Genomic DNA, 25,496 nt, shown 5'->3' on the forward strand with positions numbered 1-25,496 from the left:
CAACACCTTGTCCAGTTCTAGAAATGAATTGATTCACATTTTGGAGCCAGAAATTTTCTCAACAATAAAAAGTACACACTCATTTCAATTAAATTAAAAAAGTTGAAAAGTTGTACATTTTAAAATGTTAAATGTTTTATTTTAATTTGTGACATTTGAAAGTATTGCAAATTAAACAAAAAAGGGTAATCCTGCATCATGTTCTTACACTCTTAATGCTAAAATTACAGTAGCCAAAGTTTTTTTTTTTTTTTCCCAAACACATTCATCAAAAGAGATACAGGGCTACATGGGCTTACACAACTCCAAAGAAGAAAATTAAATATTGATATAAATAAATAAATGAATAAATAAATATTAAATAAAAAAAATTGTGTCCTGCATTGGTCATACAAACCGATAGTTCACCAATTGTTGCACCTGGATAAACTTCCACACTTATTTAGCACTGGATACAACATTCATCACCTGTGTCATCCTACGCTGTTTGAAAGCAATCTAAAAATCTATGGACAAGCTGAAACATAACACGTACTGAAGTCTGTAATCATCAGACTTCAAAAACAAATCTGAACAAACTTTTACAGAGCTTACACTTTGAGTTAAAAGTCAGCACTCTGAGTTTAACACACAACTTGTGAATTCATTTAGGTGCAAGTGTTTAACTTGTTTCTAAGATGTTTCTGTTACTTAGGCTAACTGTATCTTTAGGTCAGTTTTACCTCCAAAATTACCCCATACATAACATAAAGCCATTAAAAAACATTTTGTAATGCTCCATTCTTGCTTTCATCATATATATTTTTCTTGTTCAGTAAAATATACTAATCAAGTAATCTGATCAATAACAGAGTGGGAAGCACAATTTCAAATTTCTTCACTGAAGGCTACATTCCTGTGGGTGTGTAAGGAATCTGGGATATACTCGTGTTTATTTAGATCATTAATAAAGCACAGTATTTCAAATGGCAGCAGTTTAAAGCAAACATTGCTATTTTTTAATCATTTTTACTTAATAAAAATAACACATTTTACATACACTCATTTAATATAACTCAATAAAATAATTCTGGTATAATTAAAAAAAATGTAGGATACTTTCTAAAAATAAAGTAAGCTTCATGTTTAATTTTTTCTCTTTTTTTGCGAATGAATTTTTAAAAAAATCTACTCTAAGAATCAGTTATACATTTAAAAATAAAAATTTGATAGAAAATATTCAATTTTCATAATTACAGTTTTCGGTATACTGCTTACTTGAAAAAAAACTGAAATGATGAACTTTTATGAATTATTATGAACCGAAAGTTGATCACATGATCAGTTCTCGTGGATCATGTGACCGTGTGACGTAGCGTGTTGCAGTGCTGTGATCCTCTGCCTCCATGCTGCCTTTGCTTCCTGTCTGTTTTCATTCCTGTTTGGAGTTTGGACGCGGTCTGGAGGTTGTAAACTGGTTGTGTCTCACAGGAAAGCTTTGAGGTAAGAAGATAAAATGAATGTCATCGCCCAAAGCTTCCCCGTTAAAGCTGGAAGGGTCTGTGTGGAAAGATTAGCTTTAGCTTAGCACAGCTGCTAGCAGGGTTGCTGTCAGAGTTCATAACTTAGGGGAAGTTTGTCAGACTGTTAGCAGGCTTTCATGTAGCTTCACAAATTACCTGAGTGTAAAAGCGCCACTGGGCGAGGAGGAAAATCGACTCTCAAATGGCGACTTAGGTTTTTGTCCTGCCTTTGGTGTTTTTGTGGCACCCTTTACTACCCTCCAGTGACAAAAAACCTTAGTAGTTTCAAATAAAACAATAATAATGTCTTGCATTACATTTACATCGAGACAGGACAAGTCAAACTGTAGTTTTCCTGCTGCTGTTTTAAGTAAAATATGAAACTTGCACTCAACATTAAAGAAGAAATTGTTGTGAAAGAAAGTTTTTCACAATCTAATGGATATATAAATACAGACGCGTTTTATTTAATTCAATTAGGTCTGATCACGTCATTTAAATCTACAAAAAAATCTCAGCATTGTAATGTAGCAAAGTAGATGATGATGTGTGATACTGTTCCAACTCAAATTCTTTAGTCATAAAAAATAAAAATTGACAGGAAACACCTGAATGTTTGCATCATGCAATAACCTCATACACCTGATTTGAGTCCGCTTGTCCTCTACGAGTGAGAATCTAGCTTTATCCATAGGTGAAATATTACTATGGTGACAGATAGATGTGGTTTTTCCAGGACTAAAATACTTCCAGGAGTCTTACAAGGCTCTGAACAGTTACTGAATGAACTGATTGGTGCAAAAATAGAGTGAATCTGGTGGTGTTAACTTTTATGGAAGATGTCTATACCCACTGTGTTAACAAGCACCCTCACGGCTTACACTGAGAAACCAAGTATTTAAAACTTTTAGGAGACAGTGTTTCATGTCTGCAGTCTAAGTCTAAAGCAGCAAAAATAAAGATAACCCAACTTTTAGTTCAAGCTAATCAAGAAAAACTTTCCAACATTTCCCATAAGGCAACTGCAAAAAGAAACAAGACCTGTTTAATTCATTTACATGTATTTCTGAAACACATCTAGTGTTAACTCAGCAAAGCTGCTTGTTTGACAGATGAACAGTGAAAACTTCACCCTGAGTGAGAGGATAGTATCCTCATCCTACGTGCGGCAGGGCAGCCAGGCACGCCGAACCCATGAGCAGCTCATCAGACACTTACTGGAACAGGTAAGGTCAGCAGCTGCCTGCTTGTTTTTCTAAAACTCGCTTCACTTGCTGCAGATTCTTGAATTTTTTATGCTGTGTATGTTGCAGGGGAAGTGTCCTGAGGAGGGATGGAGTGAGAGCACCATAGAGCTCTTTCTTAATGAGCTGGCAGTGATGGACAGCAACAACTTCCTTGGAAACTGTGGTGTGGGAGAAAGGGAGGGCAGAGTGGCTTCCAGTCTTGTAGCGAGAAGACATTACAGGTTCTTTGTGATGTTGACCTTAAAGTGATACTCCGGGATGGAACAAGTTGGGTCCTATCACAAGGTTTAGGGCAGAAATTACCCCTACAGCAGTGTTTTTGTGCAGCAGAAGCCCAGAGCGCTCGCACCAAACACCCCCTCCCTGCTCCTCTGACGGTTTCCTCTGCACTCAGACGGGGCCATATTTTACTTGACCAAAAACACAAATAAACGGACTCCCACCGGAAAAATCTGATATCGGTCTGCATTCACACTTTATTTAGAGAATTTTCAGCGCGTTACTTTCACACAAAAACACTGCTAAATAAAGCTCTAGTTCTCATCGTGGCGTAAAACGGCGCTACCTCCGCTGCAGAGCCACAGCAAAACAACAAAACAATCAGACTTTATGACCTAATGCTGCAGCCAGTCAGCATGGGCTCTGGATATTTTGGCTTGTCTTTTGAGAAGGTGTCACGTCATCAATCCTTTCACTCAGTGTATGCATGTTATTTAAAGACCCTTCAGTTAGTGGTTTGACTGAAAAACAGAGTAACTCTGTATCATCTTGTGAGCTTTACAGTCATACATGGTTCCTGTTGTGATGTTCAGCTGTTTCGTGCAGGCTGATCCATGGCATCGGCCGATCAGGTGACATCGCTGCTATTCAGCCCAAAGCAGCAGGATCCAGTCTGCTGAACAAACTCACCAATTCAGTTGTACTGGACATCTTAAAGCTCTCAGGTATCATTGTCTTACTTTTAAACTACTTTTATATACTTAGTTTGAAAATTATCTTTTTTTTTTAAGTTTTTAAAGATTGGTAGAAAACACAACCTGTAAGACTCGATCTATGTACTGTTGAATCAAAGTGTTTGTAAAAATTGCTATAGGCTCATCGATGTCTCACAATCTGAGCATATTTTCTTGCATTCTAATTTTTTAAGAATTAAACGAAATATATTTTGGAAGGGCAAAATTCAAGGCCTACTCAAGCCGGGAAGGCAACAGTCGGAGGTAATTGTCATCTAGAAACATGATGGTCAAGAGAAAACAGTTTGTTGTATCTACAGTATGTTGTTCCTACTTAACTATCTCAAGTCTCCGAACTTTCCAGATTACAAAGTTTTTCTGACACGCTAATGGTTTCTAAAGCAGGCTTTGGGTATCAAATTATAAATCCTAATTCTAACTCCAATTATACCTATAAACGTATCAGGGTTGTGTTTTAAAACTTTCTTCTGAAGTTGCAAAGAGAAGACTCAGAACAGATGTTTTGATGCAGAGTAAATTCTGCTGTATGTGCCAAATACTAAGTTTTTTAAATGGATCAAAAACACTCCTCCTCTTTTTCTCTCTTGATACCAGGTGTCAGGAGTGTGGCGAGCTGCTTTGTAGTCCCCATGGCCACAGGAATGAGCTTGACCCTCTGTTTCCTGACCCTTCGTCACCGGAGACCCAAGGCTCGCTTCATCATATGGCCTCGCATCGACCAGAAGTCCTGTTTCAAAGCCATGATCACAGCAGGTGATAAAGACAAAACCTCTCACTCTTTTTGTTCAAGGACCAAATGTGCCAACATTCAGGGACTCTGTGATCTTAGACTTTGATGCTCAAAACCATCTATGAATCTTTTCTCAGGGTTTGAACCGGTGGTGGTTGAAAATGTTCTTGAAGGCGATGAGTTGCGGACAGATGTAGAAGCAGTTGAGCGCAAAATTACTGAGCTTGGTGCTGAGAATGTACTGTGTGTGCACTCCACAACGTCCTGCTTTGCCCCACGGGTCCCCGACAGGTACAAAAGAAAAACATCCTCCTTTACTTCCTTAAAAGTAAAGATATAAAATCTCTGATGAATTACTGTACATGTTTTACAGGCTTGAGGAGCTGGCCACTGTTTGTGCCAAATACAACATTCCACATATAGTGAACAATGCATACGGAGTACAGTCATCTAAATGTATGCACCTTATCCAGCAGGTGGGCACTGATCCTCTTATAATGTTTATTTTATGTTTAAACCAACATAAACAATCACTGCATCAGCTTATTTAACTCTTCAGATTTTCTACCTGGTCTGATGCAGTGTTCTTAATCTGGACTTTCTCATCAGGGAGCTCGAGTTGGGAGAATAGACGCCTTTGTACAAAGCTTGGACAAGAACTTCATGGTTCCAGTAGGTGGCGCCATAATCGCAGGCTTTGATGAGTCCTTCATACAGGAGATAAGCAAGATGTACCCAGGTAAGAAAAAACATCATATCTCATTAAATGGAGTCATGCAGGTGAAGTTTGTCTGCATATGAGTAGCATCAGTCCTGTTATTCATTATTTACCCAGTAGTAGATTTCTTTGTGGGATGAGAAAGCCATTTTGCTTTTATTTTTATTCTGCAACAATTACAACAATCGTGTTAAAATTTCCATTGTTTTGCATTGGAGAACTGTTTTTGAAAGTCTTTATTAAAGGCAAAGCTGTTCTAACCAGTGGCTCGTGTTGAGAATCAAATGAATGAAACTTCACATTATCAGCTGATCTGCAGCTAATTTAGCAAGCACTGGGGTTAAAATCTTTTTTTTTTGGAAGCGCAATATTCAGGAGCGCAGTTATAATGTTTTCTATCACAGTAGGAACGATGCTCATTGACTCAAGTATGGTGTCCCTAAGAGAACAAGGCAGTAAAATGAAGATAGCTGTAAGGGCTGTAAGGGTGTAACTGTTAGGGGTGGGAGAAAAAACTGATGCATTGAAAGATCAGGATTTTGTGTTTAGCGAATTAAAATTGTGATTTTTGTTCAATTTTTTTTTCTTCAGATTAAAATCCTTAATTTTAGTCTGTCTTTATGAGCTGAGCTGGAAAAAAGTTACGATGTAAGATCCCCTAAACAAATCCTAAAAACTGACTCACATGTGACATGCATTTTTGGGGAAAATATGGCTCCTAGTATAGTCTGTACACATCATCATCATCATCATCATTCAACTTATTTACATGGCCGCCTTTAAAAAACAAACTAAAAAAAAAAAAAATTGGAAATATCAAAGAATTTTAAATTAGGGATGCACGATATTATCGGCACAATATCGGTATCGGCTGATAAAAGCTTAAAAACACGTTTATCGGTATCGGCAGATATGAAAATTTCTGCCGATAAGCACAGCCGATAAGGTGCTATTCAGTTAGGGTTATTATTATTTTCAATCTGAAAAATAAGCTCCTTGAATAAAATGTAGCTCAGTGTCTGTCACCAGGTTGTTACAGTAGCTCTAAAATAATCAAAGGCAACTTGGTTATGTTTAAAAATGCATTGTACATTTAAAGTTCATGTGATCTAAAGAAATTATTTTTCTGTATTTCAATACTGAATGTCTTGAGTTTGAAAAAATAATAAATTTCTTATTTCTAGGAAAAAACTTTTTTTTTTGTCTTGTTTTATGTGTGTTTCTTAAACAAATAAGACTGTCACAATAAGAGTAACATATAAATTCCAGTACAGGATAGACTTAGCTTTCTTTACAGTGAAAAAAAAAACAAACAAACTTGTGATTATCGGTATCGGTATCGGCCAAAAGGGGTTTCGATATATCGGCATATCGGATATCGGCAAAAATCCAATATCGTGCATCCCTAATTTTATTGGTGCTTTTTTTTTATGTTGTGGACTGGGATTGACCTGAGACACACTGAAGGCCTTCCTAATATAAAATTACCTCACATTATGCAGCTGCATCGCTCAGTTTGTGGTTTGAAAAGCTGTTGATAGAGCAAATGCTGAGCTCAGTGACACATAGCACAAAGGGAAAACTGTAATAAGTTGATGTTTTTGATGCCACATTGTGAAAAATATACCTCATTGAACTTTTGCTTTTGATTATTTTTTGCAATCATAGAGAAGAGACACATTTGGCCCCAAATGGTAACACTTTGACTCATTTCTATCTGTTTTGGAAAGTCACCTCTTGCCCTCTTTCACTCCAGGTCGAGCATCAGCCTCCCCCTCCCTCGACGTCCTCATCACCCTTCTCACTCTGGGCGCCAGCGGCTACAAGAAACTCCTGTCAGAACGAAAGGTGAGCACTCGCATGCATCACTGTGGAAAGCTGAATATGGTAATGCATTAAAACACTGCAGCAAAGTCAGCCTGGGTATGTTCCTGTGCATGCTGTGTCGACATCTTTCCCCTGGAAGCCTAAAAAACCCATCTTACATAAGTCGTATTGGATTGCAGTGCATCACATGTCATGCCTGCGTGTGTTCAGCTCTTTGTTTACCTGCATTCTGACTGAGAGGTGCGCTCTGTGGAGGGGGGAGTAAGCTATAGCAAGATAAAATTGATCCAGAAGTTTCAGAAAGCCTCCCCTGGTGGCTCTTTGCTTTTAAAGCCGAGTTGCTCACAATGCAGCAGTACCCCTCTTCAAATGCTCAGCACTGCAGCATTCTCACACCTCACAACTGCTGTACTAAAGATGTACTGTTAATGTGCTGGAGTACATCACTGAAAAATGACTCTTTTTGAAGACTTTTTTTTTTAGAAAGGAGATAAATTAAACCTTTTTTGCTCTTAAACCTTGTAATGACTGATCTTACTGGACAATGCCATACGATACCCCAAATAACATTAGTGTAAAACCAACTTTAAAGCAGAACACACATTTTGGTGATTCCTCTGCCCTCTCACATGACCTGACGCCATCACTGAGTATTGATTTCTCTAGGTCCAAACGATGCATAATTCATGCCAAAGCCCAGTTTTCCATAATGTCTGCAGAACTGAGTGATTTCCTCACATCTCCCCAGGGGTCCAAAGCTTTAAATAATTCAGTCATTTCATCTGCGAAGATTCATTTACAGCCTGGCATCACCATTTCAGCTCACACTTAGAGAGAAGCAGCAGATGATGTGTGTGTTTTTTTTTTTTCTTGCACACACTCTTATTGTCCGCAGAGTTGTAGCCACGCACCCTCTCCACCGCTTGCACCCGTCCCTCTCCAAGAAAAAGAAGTCACCCATTGTTGTTGGAGAACAAGGGACACTTGGTGACATCATTGTAAGGCTGTTTGTGTTTGACTCATGACAGAAAGAAAAAAAAACATTATCCCTTTGAGATGTTTTTAGATTAGAAAAGTATGAGTCAGCAGCTTACACACCCCCACAGTTGCAGATCCTGTGAGATGCTTCACTGGGGGGCCAAGCAGAAACCTCAACATTGGGATTTGTATAGAGCTGAAACGATTCCTCGAATGATTCGAGGTACTCGATTACAAAAAATACTCGAGTAATTTTCTCCGCCTCGAGGAATCGTTTAATTCTAAAAAAGATCAAAGAGTGGTATTTCAAATAGAGCTGAGGCCATATTAAGAGAGTTTTCAGACCCCTCAAGCTACCTCTTATACAAAATAGCGACTAGCAACAAATCTAGCTTCTTTTCTGGAGTTTGGAGACTAATGGGTCATTCTACGAAACGGGTGCCATTTGGGTCCACAACATTTGATGAGATGTACAAGGCACAAAAAATGTGTCAAAGTGTGTTTACAAATTTTGGAGCTACCAAAGCAAGTGCTCTTATTGACATGCTGTATCAGAAAATTATATTTCTTAAAGAGAAAAATTTTCATTTGAAAAATAACTGCTCTTTAACTAAACAAAAATGTATTTTATCCGATTACTCGATAAATCGATGGGATTTTCAGTAGAATACTCGAATACTAAAATATTCGATAGCTGCAGCCCTAGATTTGTAGTTTCACTGTCTGTGTCTGGGCTTTACTTCGATGCACGTGCTGCTTTTAAACTCTGATCTAAACTCACTTTGTCAGCACATTTTAAACATGTAGATGTTTAAATCTAAGGATAAGAGCACATCTTCCTCCTCTCCTGTTTCTCTAATTGATCCCTGAGGTGGATGAGTTAAGATACTTGCCAGAGATGGAGGGGAAGTGAGCATCAACTTGTGCTTAAGGAAGGGAAGCACACTCATAGTGGGGAAAGCTCAGAAAGAAAGGGACGGGAGGGGTCTGCAAGCAGATAGATTTGCTTGATTAGCAATGAAAGCCAAAGCTGCTGCTTCTGCTGTTTCTAAAATAAGGCTGTGGCAGAATCTGAAAGAAGAGTTGTGTATCTATTTATAGCTCTATCGTATGGCCCCCACTCTCTCTAGATCCGTCTCTTCATGTTTTTTCTCTGTGTCTGCATGTCTTGCAGGAAATGTATTTGTTGCTGGCTCAGGAGCTGAAGAGTCTGGCCTCTGCACACGGGGAGAGATTGCTCCACACCCCACATAACCCCATTTCACTGGGTAAGCTCACAGGGCTAGTGGCTGTGGTTGGCAGTGATGCTTCAGGAGTGAAAGTAATAACAAGCGTCGTAGTTAAAGTAATAACAATGTGTCCCGGGCGTGGCCTTCCTCTCCCACAGCTATGTCTCTGGATGGTCTCCAGGCCGGGAGCGACAAGGCGGTGACTCAGCTGGGCTCCATGTTGTTCACTCGGCAAGTGTCAGGAGCCAGGTATGAGAAACTCAGAGAGAGAAAACAAGAGGATGTGGAGGTGGGAGTGAGTCTGCGTTTTAGGAAAAAAAAGAAAAACGTGTTAGTCTTTGTCCTTTAGCAATGACAGGATGAGCTGTGCACGGCCAAACAAAATGGCCAGTGAGAGTCAGCAATCAGCCTGATGGATCTGCTGAATATGGCAGAGCAGGAACTACTCTAGTTGATTAGTCTGCCGATCCTATCAGGGACGTCTCCTTGTTTATCTGGATGTTTCCATTAGGATACACAGAGCAATGTTGTGTCTACTGGGACAGCGTGGACCCACAAAACAATCCTGTTGTTTTTGTCATCTCTTAGCTTTAGGGAGCAGGATTTGCCAATTCTGCATTGTCTCAATAGCAGATCTTTGTACCAACAAAAACACAGAAATACATTTCTGGGAGCGCTTTTGTTTTTCCATTTTATCCTCCGATGATTTTTGACCAAATGTGGAAGCCATCTAAATATTTAAAATATCCCAAATGAATGATTTATCTGGGTCATTCTGTTGTGCCTGTTTGGTTTTGTTCCGATTTTAATGCACTCTTGGCTCAATCGCACTTTAAAGGATTTTTTTGTTTCTGTCACGAGCGTTCGTCCATGTCCAAAAGTCAGAGGTTAGGTAAACCATCTCCCTTCATACCTCAGAGGAGGTATGAAGGGAGATGGTTTCTGTAGCCCTAGACACCACACTAACAGTGATGTACTGTCTCATCAAGTAGAATAGATTAACAGAGACCTTCTTCTTATTCCAACGCATTTCTCTGTCTCCCTCCCAATGTTCTCTCTCGTACTCGAATCGCTGTCCAGTAATTGATTTCACATTAAAGGGAGTCTAAGCTGTGCTGACAGAGGTGAAACTCTGCCAAATAGTAGATGCATGTGTATTGTGTACAGCGTTGGAGACTTGAAACCACCCACAGATAAATACTTTTGCTGTTGATTCTTTCAAATATCTACCACTGAAACAAAAGGGTTCTTGTATGAACACACAGCACTGCTTTACATCTTCAGTTTGTACATTTTTAGAGAATTACAAGTTTGTAAAGGAGTTAAAGCTTTTTATTTTGAAAAGTGAGTACTTGATTTGGCCAGTTTTCAGGATAACGTCAATACGGGGACCTTGAAACAGGAATCACTGAATAGATGTATGTACTATGTACCACATGACATCTTAATGAGGTTAAATAAACTCATACTGACCAACTAGTGACTGCATTAAATTATCAACAATAGGAACACACTTCCATGTTGTAAGAAAGTGAAGCTATAAAACCTCTGTGGCAGATGCTGACATTTTGCTTCACTGTTTTGTTTTGGAGTCCCGCACCGTCAGCCATGCAAATCATACATTACCTTACAGATTATAACAAGCTCAATAAAAACAAACTAATCCCAGAGATCATGTTTGAGAAGAAATCTTTGTGTCAAGTATTCAAGTTATAAGGGTTATGTCCCATATGTCAACATGGAGCAGCAGGCTGTGGTTTTTCAGTGCAGCCCGTCAATTACCTTTAGAAATTGGTTGAGACCAAAAACAGAGCCAGAAAAAGCAAAACACCAGACTGTAATGCTTCTTTCTAAGAGTATAGTTTCAAATTAGGAAGATTGTTTTTAAATACACAAATCCCACTGAAATCATAAGATCAAAGTATTTCCCCTGAAGTGACATTTAGGGATGGGTAGCTTTTACATTTGAAATGATATGGTACCAATGCCCGGTACCTGGCAATTGGTATCAGTACTCAACGGTCCAATTTTCTGTACTGTTTTGTGTTTTTATGATAAAATATATCAATTTCTTTAACAATAAAATCTCAAAGTTTTTCAATTTAACATATTTATTTTGTAATATATAACCTTGCAATGCTGTGTTGATGTCCAGCATGGAAAATCACCCACTCTTCCACTCCCTCACAGTCACTAGTATGTGTTTAGATACCTAAACATGGTACCTTTTGATTTTACATAAATCGGTACCCGGTACTTTTGACAGAATTCGGTTGGTACCTATAAAAGTACCTAATTTAGTACTAGGGATAGACTGATTATCAGCCGTGCCGATTATTTGGGGTCGATATTTGGCATTTTGAAGCATATCGGCATCTGCCTTTTTTTTTTTATCCGTCAGCCGACTCTGATGCAGCCGCTCCGCTGTCTGCAGTCACTACTCAGTCCCCAGAACTGTCCCACCCACAGTACCATCTGATTGGTTACAAGCTGAGCCATGGCTTGGGAAACAGCCAATCAGCAGGGCAGTTATTACAGTTATTGCAGTTACATTGAAATTTTGGGAAACTTTATTTACTGTAGAAAACTTTGGCTATTTATTTTTTTTAGTTTTCATTTAACTTTATAAAACATGCTGCTAAGCCTGGGAGCTGTTTAATGAACATATGCTTAAAGGTATTTGAATGAAGTTAAGTGTTAGAGTTTGTATTTTTCAAAATTTTGACACCAATATTATCACTTTGACTGCAAATTAATATCCGCTTCAAACATCGGTCATTGGCCTCCTTGACTACACATAATCAGTATTGGCCTGGAAAAATCCATGTCGGTCTATCTCTAAACAGTACCCATCCCTAGTGGTATTATAAGTTCAAGCATTTTCCTGCATAAAGGCAACTCATCTCTGAAGAACTCCTGTACGTACAGTTTACAAGATTTCCATAACTATCTGGTTAAAGTGTCACGGGAGCTCATTTTGGTGGGTAATCTTTGAATATCACTCTGCAATATATTAAAGTTCATGTCAGGAATGTTTTGTTTGTGTCACTTTGGCACCCCTTGTGGACAAAGTGATACCTCTTAAATCTTGCAGGTCATTTCCTGTACAGTTTTAAACTTTAATCTGATGATAAAAATTGGAAAAGGTAAATTGTTCGTCTTTTTTTAATGGTTTAGTTTTCTAAAAACGGTCTCATAAAACAGTATCTGTCAGTTTCAGCCTGTTTTCAAAATCAAATCAGCTAAAAATTCCTCACAGGAAGAAAATATTATAAAGTGGAAATATTCTTAATACATGAGTGAGAGCCTTTAGCTTTAGCCAGATCATTGTAGTAATATCATACACTATAATTGTTTCCCTTAGTGTTACACCATTGTTATTGCTCTACACTTATGTTTCCAGGGTGATACCACTCGGCAAAGAGCAGACCATAAGTGGACACAAGTTCTGCGGCTTCATGTCTCACTCTGAAGCATACCCCTGTCCTTACCTCAACGCGGCCTCAGCTGTGGGGATCACTCGGGATGATGTGACTCTGTGCATCAAGAGGCTTGATAAGTGCCTGAAGACCTTAAAGAAAGAGGGGAGTGCTGTGAAAAGTAGTCCCCAAGACCTTCCATCTTGCCAGGAGGATGGAACTGGAGAAGCAGCTGAGCAACAATAAAGACATTTCTGCAGGCGAAGAGGAGAAATATGAGAAACGAGGAAATTTAAACAAGCTGTATAGAAGTGTGACATCAGAGTCAATTTCAATGTGAGCAATTTTAATTTGGCCCAAATTTTGGCCATTTAATTGTCTGTATATGCTGAAAATGCTGTCTTACATTATAGACTTTGAACTCTGGATGGTTGCGCTGACCTTTTCTTTCTGTTTGTGATTTTTCTTAACCAAAGCCTAAAGCCTCCAGACTGCTGCTACGGGGTGAAATATTCTATAAATTAGCTGGCCTGACTTGTGTCTTGGGAACACATTAGCATTTCCAACCATCGATTTATAGAGAGATGCTGCTTTATGAAGTCGAATGTTGTGCCATGTCTTCTGCAGTGTGTTGTAATGTGATACGAATGACGCTGAGCCATTAGCTCCCATTTGAACCCACTCTACTGGACATTTACTTTCCTCTGAAACGCATGGCCAGGATGAAAAGATCAATGATGCCAACTAAACACAGATCACTGTGTTTGGTAAAGGTATTTGTGCACTGTAAAAACCTGCTGCTTAAGTAGTATTAACAATTTAAGAGGTAGATACTCAAGTGTTAGTGTTGCACAGTTTGGTGTGTGTTCTACATTCAATCACAGCTTCATCTGGGAATCGATCTGTAATTACACAAATCTCCTCTATGTTTGCACATTCCAGAGGTTTTCCTACATGTTTCGTATTCCTGTCTGCTTTTCAGTCATTAAGACGCAGAGTGGCTCATACCCTGAGGCACAAAAATAGACTCCTACTAAAGCCTCACTGACTGATGACTAATCTATATTTCGATACCGCAAAGTCCAAGTTCTTCCTCTTCCTTTCCTTTTATCTACTGCAAATTACAGAGAATGACTGCTCTTTCAAAGCTTCAGGCCCTGTGAAGAAGATGCTGCAGTATGCTCTGGATGGGAAATGGTTATGTGTGGCTCACAACTTGAAACACCAGCTGTTGTGTTCTCTGTGCAAGGCCCAGGTGTGCAAGCGATGTACGTTCCCTCGGCGCATGCAGACTTTTTCACTGCAGTTTGAAGCAGCTCTGAATCCAACCCACACAGCAGCCTTTTGGAACTGGGCTGGAGTCGGACAGATATAGGTGCTGCGTCAGCACATATTTATTGTTCCCACGGTTCGGCTAGACTGAGCCATTTCCAAAATATAATGAAAGCACACTGCACTGTTAGTGCTGGATCAGTGCAGCAGGGTAATAGCAAAAGGAGGAGACACAGAGAGGCTTTTTCCCCTCGTATGGTTCATCTCAGTCAGGATCAAAACTAACCAGCTGCTTAATTTGACTGGCTGATTTTGCATATGGAGCGCCATTTTTCTGGTTAATGGTCCCATATTATGCTCATTGATGTCTTCATGAAATGGTAGTAACATGTTTTGGTCCAAAAAGCCAATAAATCAAGCACAGCTGCATTGTTTCCAGGCTCTCATAGCCCCTCTGTTCAGAACGCTCTGATTTAGTGGGCGTGACCTTCATATGTAAATGAGCCACCGCTGATACCGCCCAGCTCTTCCACATCACTGAGAGCGGCGCCACGAGCTCTGAGTGCACAATGTTAAGAAAAAAGCGAAGCTCGTTTATTGTAACATTACAGGCTAAAACAACAGGCTGACTGCAGCTAAATTTAGCATCCTGAAGCTAACTCAGAGACAGGGGGGGCACTGAAGAGGCTCTTACATCTGCTCCACAGCACACAGCATTTAAAATACTTACATTTTCAGGGTCTGAGGTTTGTTGTTTGGATGGTTGGTAATGCGCCTGGATTCAGGACCAGTCTATTCGCTAGCCCTCTGCAGTCGGCCACTCTAGCCACTTAGTCTTGTCTTCTCCCGAGATGGGAAGTTTGTGCATGGAACTATGTGGCTGTTTACAGCCAAAAACAGAGCAGTGATGGCTTTTCAACTTTGGCATTTTCCTCCCCGCTGCTGGAGAGATTTATCTCCAGCAGGGGGGAGAGGAGTGGGCGGGGAGGAGGTTCGGTGGTATTTGCTCTGGTGGACCAATCAGGTCAGACTTGCTCCTGATTGGTCAAAAAAGGGAATCGCTGACGTCAGCAAATCCCCAAAATCCATACAGCTCATTTTAGGTCAGGATTTTACATTCACAGGCACTACTAAGTACAGGTTTTATCATTAAATATCACATTTTTTGGGCTGGGAGGAAAGACAAAGACCCACAAATTGTACTAAAAGACTTAATAAAGAGATTTTTGCATAATATGGGCCCTTTAACATGCACAAAGCTTACCACCTCTTTATAGGACTGTTAAGCAAATTTTCTTTCTCCAGACAGGATTGGGAAAATGACAGTTTTACATGTTTCCTTCTCCTCTTTCCTTCCCCTGTCACCAGTTTGCACTGCTTTCCTATGTTCTGCTGAAGTTGCAAAGTTCCTACCAAAATTAAGAGTCAGACCACCTTTTATGAGCTGGCCAGCTTTTAAACCCCTTGTATTGATCAATCTGCTGCAGTGTATAAATCAGAAAAATGGCCAGCACTGAAAAACTTGCACCCAGCATCACCATCTGTTTTTATGCACTACAGCAGCTATTTAGGTAACATGGTATTGTCAGCCTTGCAAAAGAAAAAAAAGAAACAGCCCACACAATACAACTACACATTTTGACTATAATCTTGTAGCCTCTTGTTCTCAAAAAACCCAAATGATTGTTTACTGTCTTCTCTCCTCACCAAAATAGACTGCCTTTAAAAATACTCCCCCTGAATCTGCACGCAACCCACTCAATCATCAGCCCAAGTACCCCAAGGATGTTCCTGGATGACAAATGGCCCCTCGCTTTGAGCTCTCGGCAGCTGTCGGGTAAAGTTCAGCAATGATGGAGGGCTTCAGAGACACGAACAGAGGCAAAGATTAAAAGAAAGCCAAATACGGGGCTGAAGTTTACCAACAGGGTCGTGGATGGAACCACAATGGTTCCTGCAGGGAAATCACACGCCACAGGAACCAGCATGGCTCTGTAAGTGTCAGGGTTCCTCTACAGTGTTGACCTTTATCTCACAGGAAAGTCCAAACAACAGCAGAAAAGTTAACTCTTCTTGTCGTAGCTGAAACACTGTGAATAACACAAGTTAAAGGCCCCAAACTGCAACTCTCAACTCATTTATCTTGGAACCAAAGGCCATGACAAGTGAACCGAAGAACAAGGACCCTCATTTTTTCTCATACTCTTTTAGTATTGCAGATTTACAAACACTAAGGAGAAAGGAGCAGAAAGGAGGTTGCGCAGGTGTTTAGGTTTGGTTTCTGTGTCATGAAGGGATGAGAATAGTGCAAAGACAAAAGGTCAAAAGCTGTTGATTTCATATCTGATACTTGTATGAAATAGCTGTGACAGGGGCATGGGTAACATTTTATTGCATCATCTCTTCTTTTAGTCACAGTTTGTAATATTTTTTGACCAAGGAGGCCAGTTTCTAGGTTTTGAAACTGAAGAAGTGTCCCATTCTTTCTGACAGAGTTTTGTGACTCTTTTGGAGTAGTCTCTCTATCTTAACCCTGTGAAGCCCGACCCGTCAAAAAGTAACCAGGAAATTTGATTTTTTTGGAACTGAGATGTTTATTGACTCTTTTAACAAAATCCACAAAGAAATATTGCTATAACATGATGTTTATAGAATAGAATAGACTAGAATAGAATAGACCTTTATTGTCATTGTAACAAGTACAATGAAACTGAAGTCACAGCAGAAATCAAGAAAACAACAGAAAGTGCAAAAAAGGTCCATAAGAAAATAGATGATGACAGCTTGTCCATCGTTGTCCAGTTCAGCCAGCCTCCACCTCCACAGGGTCCAGGACTGAGCTTCTTCAGTCATGCTCCATCTCTGTCTCCTGGATCCTGTCTGCTCACAGCAGGTGAAGCTCTTCCAATGTGGCGTTGGTGTCTGATGTTAGCTCCATTAGCCATGTCTGTGAATAGCATGATGCTACTCTGCCCTCTGGTATTCCCTCTCATGCTGGGTTAGCACAGCTAGCTCTTCCATCTTATTGGAGATAGATCTTACGTTCCCAATAACGATGGATGGAAGGACAGGTCCATGTCGTCACTTCTTAGCTCACTCCTGAGAACCAGCACGTCGTCCTCACCTCCTTCTCCTCACCTTGTGGGAAGACATCAGGCCTTACACCACTTAGCATTGACATGCTACAGGCTGCTAACAGCTGAGCTCACATGTAAACAATGCAGCCATGGTTACATGTAGGATCTCCAGACAAACACAAGAGAAAAATGGCACTGAAGCCACAAAAAGTTTGGTGTCCATGACCAACAAATGAGCCAGACAAAGTAATGATCCACTCCAAAATCAAAGATTACAAAAAAGAGACGAAAAAATTACTAGAAACTGACAAAGAAGAGAGAGCTGCTGCAAAAGGCAGCCATAGCCAACAAGGCGGTGCCAAGCAAAACATTTATTATATATATTATGTATCATATTAAGCACAGTGGGTGATTTTGGCAACTATTTTGGTAAATATAAGTTCTGTAAATGCAGAAAATACTAAAAAATGAGTAATAATTTAGATGTTATTTTTACTGCAATAGCCTTTTTGATAAGGTCCAAACTACAACTTCAGCTGCCTGTAGTGGAATGATAATCTTCAAGGGGGTATGAAACATTTTTTGTTGTTGCTGTTGTTTTCAATTTGAACAGTTTTTCAAGAAAACTATTTATCATGTTGATGAGACAGAGGTCTTGAAGTATGATATGTTTGACAATATGGGGTTAAGTAATTTTCTTTGCACATTACAGATTAAACCTGTGTTTGTGGATGCAGAAACACACTATCAAAGACAGCATGTTCTGGAAGTGACTTTGAGCCCTGCAGTGACTTCCACTACAGAGTCTGTTTTTAATGCAGCTACCCCTAAAGATCACAGCCATTCAATATTGCTTTTTAGTTTTGTTCCTGCTGAACAGCAATTGCTTGACATTTTGTGAAACTTTTAATGATGGTTTCTTGCATTTTAGCTGGTTAAGCTAATCTGACAGTATCTCTAGGGAATTCATATGAACTCAAACAATTTTCCGATTTAATATTAGTCTTGTTTGTTTACAGTTTTTAGTATCTTTTTTTTTTTTTTAATTTCATTGTGGAAAACATAATGGAAAAAAGCTCTAAAACTAGATAATGTGAAGACAGGAGCGCTGTCCATGGTGCTGCAGTTCTGCGCCTGTGTATGGAGGAGGGGGCTGTAACTGTCCTATGCAACAATAAATCTATTACTGGCGACGCAACTTCAGAGAGACACGTCCATATTTTGCTCTCTTTAGGTGCCCAAACACGGCCGGAAAATTATGTAACAACCGTCAACAAACTGTTTTTAATTCTGACGTCATTTTTAATGTTATAGTTGGAAAATCATTAGCCCTACATGCTTGGTAGCCACTTAATTAGTAAAGCTTTATTACGTTGAATATAACGGAGGCCATGTTCTAAAATACTCATATTGCAAGTTTTTTCCTCTTTCTTTCTTTTTTTTTTTTTTTAAGTGACAGAAACATGAAAGGCTCAGGTTAGCAGGTCATGTGTGGCCTTGTTTTTCTCATTGTACGCTGCGTGGTTGTTTAACCAACAGTTCTGCGCGCGGAGCCGTGACTTAATAAATAATGAAAGCGGACGGAGGGGAGCTGCAGCTGATTTGCTGATGTCAGGGGGAGCCAGTGCAGCATTTCATGGTGCAGGGTGGAAACGCGCGCTGCCATCTGCCTCCATCGACGCTCTCAGCAAAGCTCACACATGCGAGCCCGGCAAGAAAGATGCTGCCAACTCTCAAGATTTGGGCATTGTTTTCTTTGTCGCTCTGCTTACTGTGTCAACCGGCTGATTTAAAGAAGGCTTTCCGATGTCCTTCAACATGCAGCTGCTCCAGGGAGTCCATCATTTGCGTCGGGTCCTCCTATGTCCCAAGGATTACCCCCAACGACGTCAATTCTTTGTGAGTAGCCTCTCTATACCATGTTTTGCTATGTAGTACACGCATATGCAGCAGTATTTGCCTTCTTAAATTACAATCTTGTTACCATACCTATTCAGGCTGTGCACCATCTTAACAACAAGGAGAGATGTTGCCAAGCAATGCAGATAAACCACCTCTGATTGATCACTTTTTGCATGTGACTTGCTTTTGGTTGCGTTGGTGATTTTTTTTTTTTTTTTGCTTCGTCCTCACAGGAGCATCGTCAATGGGACTTTTTCGGAGGTCAAAGAGGCAATGTTTTCTCACATGCCATCCCTCCAGCTACTGTAAGGATGCTACTACTACATGTCATTCCTCTGTACTGTAAGATTGTCTTTATTTATGGTGGAAAACCTCCCTTTTCCAGTCGAAACTATAGTAAATCATCATAAAAGTAATTGAGGATTAGATTTTACACATGTTTAACATTAGTTGTGCACATATAAAATGCACATGATAGTGAGCTGACAGTCAAAATCTAACTGATTAAAAAATTGTCTTTAGCCTCTTTAATAATAAACTTTGCATGTATCATATCATTTTGTATTAAGTAAAATTATGTTGTGAAGACAAAGTAACCACGCTTTTAGTACGTTTATATGCACACATGTTATCAGGAGGGTGTCACTGAGGCTTGAAAATTTTCACTTAAGATATTAAATGTCAGCTGTTATGTCACACAACACTCTGTTCATCAAAGGACACCCGCCATGTATGTTTCTGCCAGAGACAAAGCTTCGTTAACAGCACAAACAAAGGCGTGGCAGATAGGCCTATAGATGATTTAGCCAAAGTTCCGTCACACAAAGTGATTTACACCTAGAAGTATGTTGTTGTGAACAGTTACAGCCCAGAATTACCCTTGTTTTATCATCCCTTTGAAAATATCCACATAAAATCTGAATTTTATTGTAGTCAGAAAGGAGAGGTTGTATCGTAGCACAATATCTCTTTCTCTGTTTGGGTCTTGAATGAGAAGAAATGTTTTTTTGACTTTTCTGGTACAATAATGTTCTGAAATACTAAAGAGGCTATAAATTAAAGTGATTTATCTCCGGATTTCAAATGTGTTGACAGTTATGGAGTCAAACTGAGATTTGTCTATGTTTTTAACTGTTGTACCGACTTGCTTGAAACTCACAATTTGAAGCTCTGTTTTTTTTTGTTGTTGTTTGTTTTTGTTTTTGCAGTAAGTGGTCATTAAAGTCAATGTTTTTTGTTTTTTGCTATCTTTTCAGGCTTCTGAATTCTAACTCCCTCACTACAGTAAGGGATGATGCATTCTCAGGCCTTCCACATCTAGAGTATCTGTAAGTCCCTGTTTTTCTTTTTATCAGAGAGGCACATAGATTTACTAAATTTGTGCCATTACGTCGATGAAACAGAGTACACTGAATGAGATGTAACTGGACAAACCTGACCTCATAATCAAACAACACAAAATAGACTTCTGGGAAATGTTATCAGCATGAGGTTATGTGGTTAGATGCTTTTTTCCCCTAATGTGGAAGAGGCAAGAAGTATCATCCGCACACCCTCTAGTGGCTCAGTCTGAACAAGAAGAGAATTCTAATCATACCAATGCCTTTCCAATACCTTCAGTTTTTGTTGAGAAGACAGGAATGTAAGCAAATTATATTTTTGATTTAGTATTATATATTGTTATGCACATGAATTAATGTAGATGGGTGAAGTATTTATTCTGATGTGAGTTAATATCTGCATAAAGTTGACCCCATGTAGTTTAACGATAAACCACTGAGCATTTCTTTTTTAACATGTTCTTTTGTCTTCAACAGGTTCATCGAAAGTAATAAATTAGAGACTACATCCAAATATTCCTTCAGAGGACTCAGGGACTTGACTCACTTGTATGTTTCAACCTTAATAGTTTCTAATGATAAACTCTTGTTCTTTTCTTAAAATTTCCTTTTTATAGAGAGTGCATAAGGGCAGTTACTGTTTTCTTGGTATTTATCTAGCTATGTCATGCTCAAGTATTTTTAATGTTAGAGCAAACCAGATGATGTGTTGTCTGCTGTTTTATATATTTAAGGGAATGTTGTTGTTGTACACGTTCTTATTTGTTTCTGTTTTTTCCTGTATTAACTGTATGCTGTCATTCATAGGTCATTGGCAAACAACAACATTAAAGCCTTGCCCAGGGACATCTTCACAGACTTGGACTCTCTGATTGAGCTGTATGTTTATCAATCATTTAAAAAATTAATCATGTTTCTTCTTTTGCTTTTGACAAATTTAGTTTACCTTTAATGATTTACCTACTTGATTTTTTCCTCTTCTGCAGGGACCTTCGAGGCAATGCCTTTGAGTGCGACTGTCGTGCCAAGTGGCTGATGACTTGGCTGAAGAACACCAATGCCACAGTGTCGGATGTTGTGTGTGCCGGACCGGAGGACATGAAGGACAAGCGTCTCAACGATATGACCAGCCTGCACAATGAGTGCATCTCAACGGGTGAGAAACACCTGAGCCACTTGGCCTTGTGTTTGGTCTCATTGTCATCAATGTCAGGCAGCACAATGGAGTGATCCAACGAGTGGCAAAGAAAAAGGAGACTGTACTTCTTTTGATTCTCTTGTTCACATGCACTGCAATCGTTAAAGTATTGCTCAAGGGGTTCAAGAATAAATGTAAATGATTGGATCTGTTTATCACAACTTCAGCTCATTTTCCGAGAAAATTTCAGAAGCTGAAAGTCCTGAAACTGCTGAGAAATTCTAAGTCATTCATGTGCAAAAGAGACTTAAGTTTACTACTGTAACGCAGAATTGTTTTTACATTTATTCCCGCAGATTTCGTGCTCCATCAGTCCATCGCATCAGAGTCTCTGTCCGTTGACACGTTCAGCTATAAGAATGATGTCTATGTGACTATCGCTGCACCCAGCACAGACAGCTGTATGGTTTATCAATGGGACCACATAGAGATGAACTTCAGGACTTATGATAACATCACAGGTACAGCAATGACTACACCATTTGAGAATCACCTGGTTAATGTAAACGTGGTTGACCTCTTTCGTTACTTTGCCCTTTCCTTTCAGGTCAATCCATTGTTGGGTGCAAGTCAGTCGTCATTCTGGACCAAGTGTTTGTCATCGTGGCTCAGCTTTTTGGTGGTTCCCACATCTACAAGTTTGATGAAGACCAAAGCAGATTCAGCAAGTTCCAGGACATCGAGGTGTCCAAGATCTCCAAGCCCAATGATATCGAGGCTTTCCAGATTGGTTCTGACTGGTTCTTTGTGATTGCTGACAGCTCCAAAGCAGGCCTGTCCACCCTTTACAAGTGGAACGATAAGGGCTTTTATTCATACCAGTCGCTGCATGAATGGTATCGGGATACAGATGCAGAGTTCTTGGACTTGGACGGGAAAGCCCACCTTGTCTTGGCAAGCCGCTCACAGGTGCCAGTGATCTACCAGTGGAGCCGGAGCAACCAAAAGTTTGTTCTGCAAGGCGAGATCCCAAACATGGAGGATGTTGTAGCTGTGAAACACTTCCGGATCAAGGAAGAACTTTACTTGGCTATGACACGATACATTGGTGACTCCAAAGTTCTACGTTGGGGTGCTAAACAGTTTGCAGAGGTCCAAGCCTTGCCCTCCAGAGGGTCCATGATTCTTCAGCCGTTCTATTTCAAAGATCGCTACTACCTGGCCTTGGGAAGTGATTACACCTTCTCGCAAATCTACCTGTGGGATGATGAGGAGAAACTCTTTGAACGCTTCAAGGAGGTTTACATCCAGGCACCACGCTCCTTCACTGTGGTTTCCACTGACCGCAGAGACTTCATCTTCACGTCAAGCTTCAAGGGGAACACACAGATCTTTGAGCACATCATCATTGACTTGAGCTTGTGAGGGCTGCCTTACCTACCCTTCTGCAATCGAACGTCTTCCACTATAAAATACTTTTTCAAGGGGACAGAAAGGACCAGAGCTGACTTGATGATCTCTTATCTTTATGAGTTCTAGTAAGTGATTTGTAATGCATATGAGCTGGGTCTGTAGTGCTTTGAATCACTTTGTATAGTACCTATTCCTGAGAAATGGAAAGAGCTAAATTTTAATTTGATCTTTTTGGATGTACAGAATTTTATTGTGTTGATGGTTTGGTACCCCTAAAAGATACATCAGGAACTTAAAAAGAGACCCTTTTTCTTTCAAAGGTGTTGGAGGTATAGTTGCTCCTTGCCTCCTTATACCCTGTGGTAATGTACAGTATGTTGCCTTATCAGCACTGGGGATCTGTGTTCTGATGGGCCTGCAGTGCCTCCCACTGGCCACTATAAAGTATCACACCCCTTTGCTTTTCTGAAACAGGGAATATCTTGAAAGCACAAACCTTTAAGTATAGTTATAGCGAGACCCCAGACCTTAGAGTGTAGTTGTTTAGTGGAAATGTAACTGTAGGTGCTATAGATAACTGCATACAGTGAAAAAAGAATGGGGTTGTTGTGTTTGGAGAATAAAAGTTCAAAGCTAAGGCTAGTTCCAGAAATATATGATTAGAAACAACTCATCTACATGTAGTAAACCTTGTAGTTCAGAGTGCTGGGAAAGCAGGTAAAAGCTCTTTATTCATTCAGTGTTCAAGTGTTGTCAGGGAAATTAAAAACAACTCAAGTTTAAAAAGTAACCACAGTTGTTGGAACATAATTTAGCTTTCCTCAAACTTAAAAAGTCTCTTCTGAGCAAAAGTCATAGACTCAGATCTATAAAACTTGGCAGGATGTGAAAATTGTTCTGTTTAAAAAAAAAAAAAAAAAAAAAGCGGGAGAATATGAGGTTTGTGTAAATATATCCACTTGAGTTGACAGGAGTTCTTTGCTCTCTCATTTTGTTCTTTGAAAATACCGAATGTTAACTTTCAAGCTCCAAGATGTACATAAAACAAAGACTGCAATGCCACCTGTCACAAAAGAAGTCTGAACAGATCTTTGCACTTAATTTCAAATAGTTGAAATGTTACTGCAACTTGCAAGAGCATGACATACAAAAAGATGTTTGCCAAATTCATTTTCTAGATGAACCTATCAGACTCAGAGGTCTAAAAGTGCTTCTTTACTCTTTAAGTGAATGGTATTGCAACTAAAAAAATGTAATGGAATATGCAAGCTTTACCACATGCCGATTATTTTGTAAGAATTTGTTTAATGCATATTGAATGTTACTCTTAAAGTACACTGTAATTTTAGTCATTTGAGTATCAAAATAAATGTTTGAAGGTATGAGAGTAAAAAGTGTTTCATCATTTATTAAGCTTTAGGATTGGGGCACTGGAAGCTTTCTTCACACTCATGTTAAAGAAACTGAACATGGTCATTGTGTTGTCAGCTGTTGAGCCAGAAGTGAACACATCTGGGCAAGAAAGGAGCACTGGATATAAGCAAGGACACAAGGTGTTCTAAGCTAAAAAGTCAGTGCCAGTGATCGATTTATTAACCGTCCAGTGAAGTATTAAACCATCAAGTTTTCCACAGAACGGGCTCCAACAGTAGTGGTAGCTGTTGTGAGTCGTTCATTTCTCAGCCCAAAGACAATGATGTACGTGGAATGTAAGACTACAATGTTTGCTTGCCCAACTTACAATTTGTGAGACTACAACAGGAGGTCAATCTTTGGAGACAGTCACTTATAGTGTGTCAATATTTGTCCGATTTTTGCATTAAAAAGTGTCAATGAATGAATCATTGTTCAAGAAAATATGTCAGAGAGAAGTCCAGTTGGTGATTTCACTGCAGTTATATATAACAGATAACTAGCAATTACCCTAAATGACTATAACTGTGCTGAACACTCAGTCCTGACATGACTTTAGCAGGTTTTACATGAAAAAATGGTACCCAGTACAGTAATTAATGCAGAAAACTGCCAATGTGAAAGGGTTAGATTCCAGTCTTGTTTTGCTTTTTGTTACAGAGCTGCAGTTTTTATGCATGTACTTCTACATTGTCTACATTGTCAGCTTGAGTGGTAGCTTTTATTTTAACTCTTGCTCTTGAACAGCTTTTTGTCCCAAGGAGGAAAAAGAATTGTGATTGGGAAAACAATATGATAAAGAAACTGTTTTACTGCCAACATGAAGTATGATGGGATGTTAAAGCTGCCAATAATGGATGTGAAAATAAAAATGAAAATAATAATGTCAAAAACTTGTTTCCTCCACTGTACATGCAAAAGTCAGGGCTACCTATAGCCTGCAGGGAAAAAAGTGGGGCTAAAAAGTTCAACATTGCACATAAAACATTGGTGGCGAGGGCATACCAAATTGCTTTTGACTCAGATAGCAATTGGAAGACTGGACATCAAGGTGTATACCACTACAGACTTTAGAAACCAACTCAGCCATATCTTTTCAAACCTGGAGACAAGTAGTGAGAGGTAATGAAGCAGTCTGATGGACAGCAAAAGAGGAAGTCACACCACAGAGGAAACTACAACTTAGGTTTAGTAAAAATAATAATAATAATAATAGTAATAAAAAATGTGCAGTCTTCTGACAATTTAATTCAAAACATACTAAAATGTTTAAAATGTTGATTAGGAACCTGATGTGATGGTTTGCAAACCACTTAT

General features: G+C 39.4%; 2 protein-coding genes across 2 annotated transcripts; both read left to right on the forward strand.

Moving 5' to 3' along the window:
• Positions 1-1,340: 1,340 nt before the first annotated feature.
• On the forward strand, positions 1,341-13,050 carry sepsecs (Sep (O-phosphoserine) tRNA:Sec (selenocysteine) tRNA synthase). The gene is made up of 12 exons (XM_074698856.1): positions 1,341-1,482; positions 2,615-2,728; positions 2,816-2,970; positions 3,575-3,693; positions 4,318-4,476; positions 4,591-4,744; positions 4,827-4,929; positions 5,063-5,192; positions 6,928-7,019; positions 9,151-9,244; positions 9,364-9,454; positions 12,609-13,050. Exons 2-12 carry the CDS (start codon positions 2,615-2,617, stop codon positions 12,868-12,870), a joined length of 1,473 nt encoding a protein of 490 aa, XP_074554957.1. The 5' UTR covers positions 1,341-1,482; the 3' UTR covers positions 12,871-13,050.
• Positions 13,051-18,618: 5,568 nt separating this feature from the next.
• Positions 18,619-25,343, forward strand: lgi2a (leucine-rich repeat LGI family, member 2a). The gene is made up of 8 exons (XM_074662065.1): positions 18,619-18,872; positions 19,109-19,180; positions 20,132-20,203; positions 20,693-20,764; positions 21,023-21,094; positions 21,202-21,371; positions 21,710-21,874; positions 21,961-25,343. Exons 1-8 carry the CDS (start codon positions 18,694-18,696, stop codon positions 22,776-22,778), a joined length of 1,620 nt encoding a protein of 539 aa, XP_074518166.1. The 5' UTR covers positions 18,619-18,693; the 3' UTR covers positions 22,779-25,343.
• Positions 25,344-25,496: the final 153 nt, after the last annotated feature.

Source organism: Halichoeres trimaculatus, unplaced genomic scaffold (assembly GCF_033239565.1).
Source record: "Halichoeres trimaculatus isolate MK-OKI-2021-1 unplaced genomic scaffold, fHalTri1.1 fHalTri1_scaffold_22, whole genome shotgun sequence".
Classification (NCBI taxonomy): domain Eukaryota; kingdom Metazoa; phylum Chordata; class Actinopteri; order Labriformes; family Labridae; genus Halichoeres; species Halichoeres trimaculatus.

Excerpts from the sequence above, each read along its gene's own strand:
- sepsecs (XM_074698856.1), top strand. The coding sequence starts at position 2,615 with ATGAACAGTGAAAACTTCACCCTGAGTGAGAGGATAGTATCCTCATCC. Across the intron at positions 2,729-2,815 it reads TCAGACACTTACTGGAACAG|GGGAAGTGTCCTGAGGAGGG; the intron begins GTAAGGTCAGCA and ends TGTATGTTGCAG. Across the intron at positions 3,694-4,317 it reads GGACATCTTAAAGCTCTCAG|GTGTCAGGAGTGTGGCGAGC; the intron begins GTATCATTGTCT and ends TCTTGATACCAG.
- lgi2a (XM_074662065.1), top strand. The coding sequence starts at position 18,694 with ATGCTGCCAACTCTCAAGATTTGGGCATTGTTTTCTTTGTCGCTCTGC. Across the intron at positions 21,372-21,709 it reads CAATGAGTGCATCTCAACGG|ATTTCGTGCTCCATCAGTCC; the intron begins GTGAGAAACACC and ends TTATTCCCGCAG. Across the intron at positions 21,875-21,960 it reads GACTTATGATAACATCACAG|GTCAATCCATTGTTGGGTGC; the intron begins GTACAGCAATGA and ends CTTTCCTTTCAG.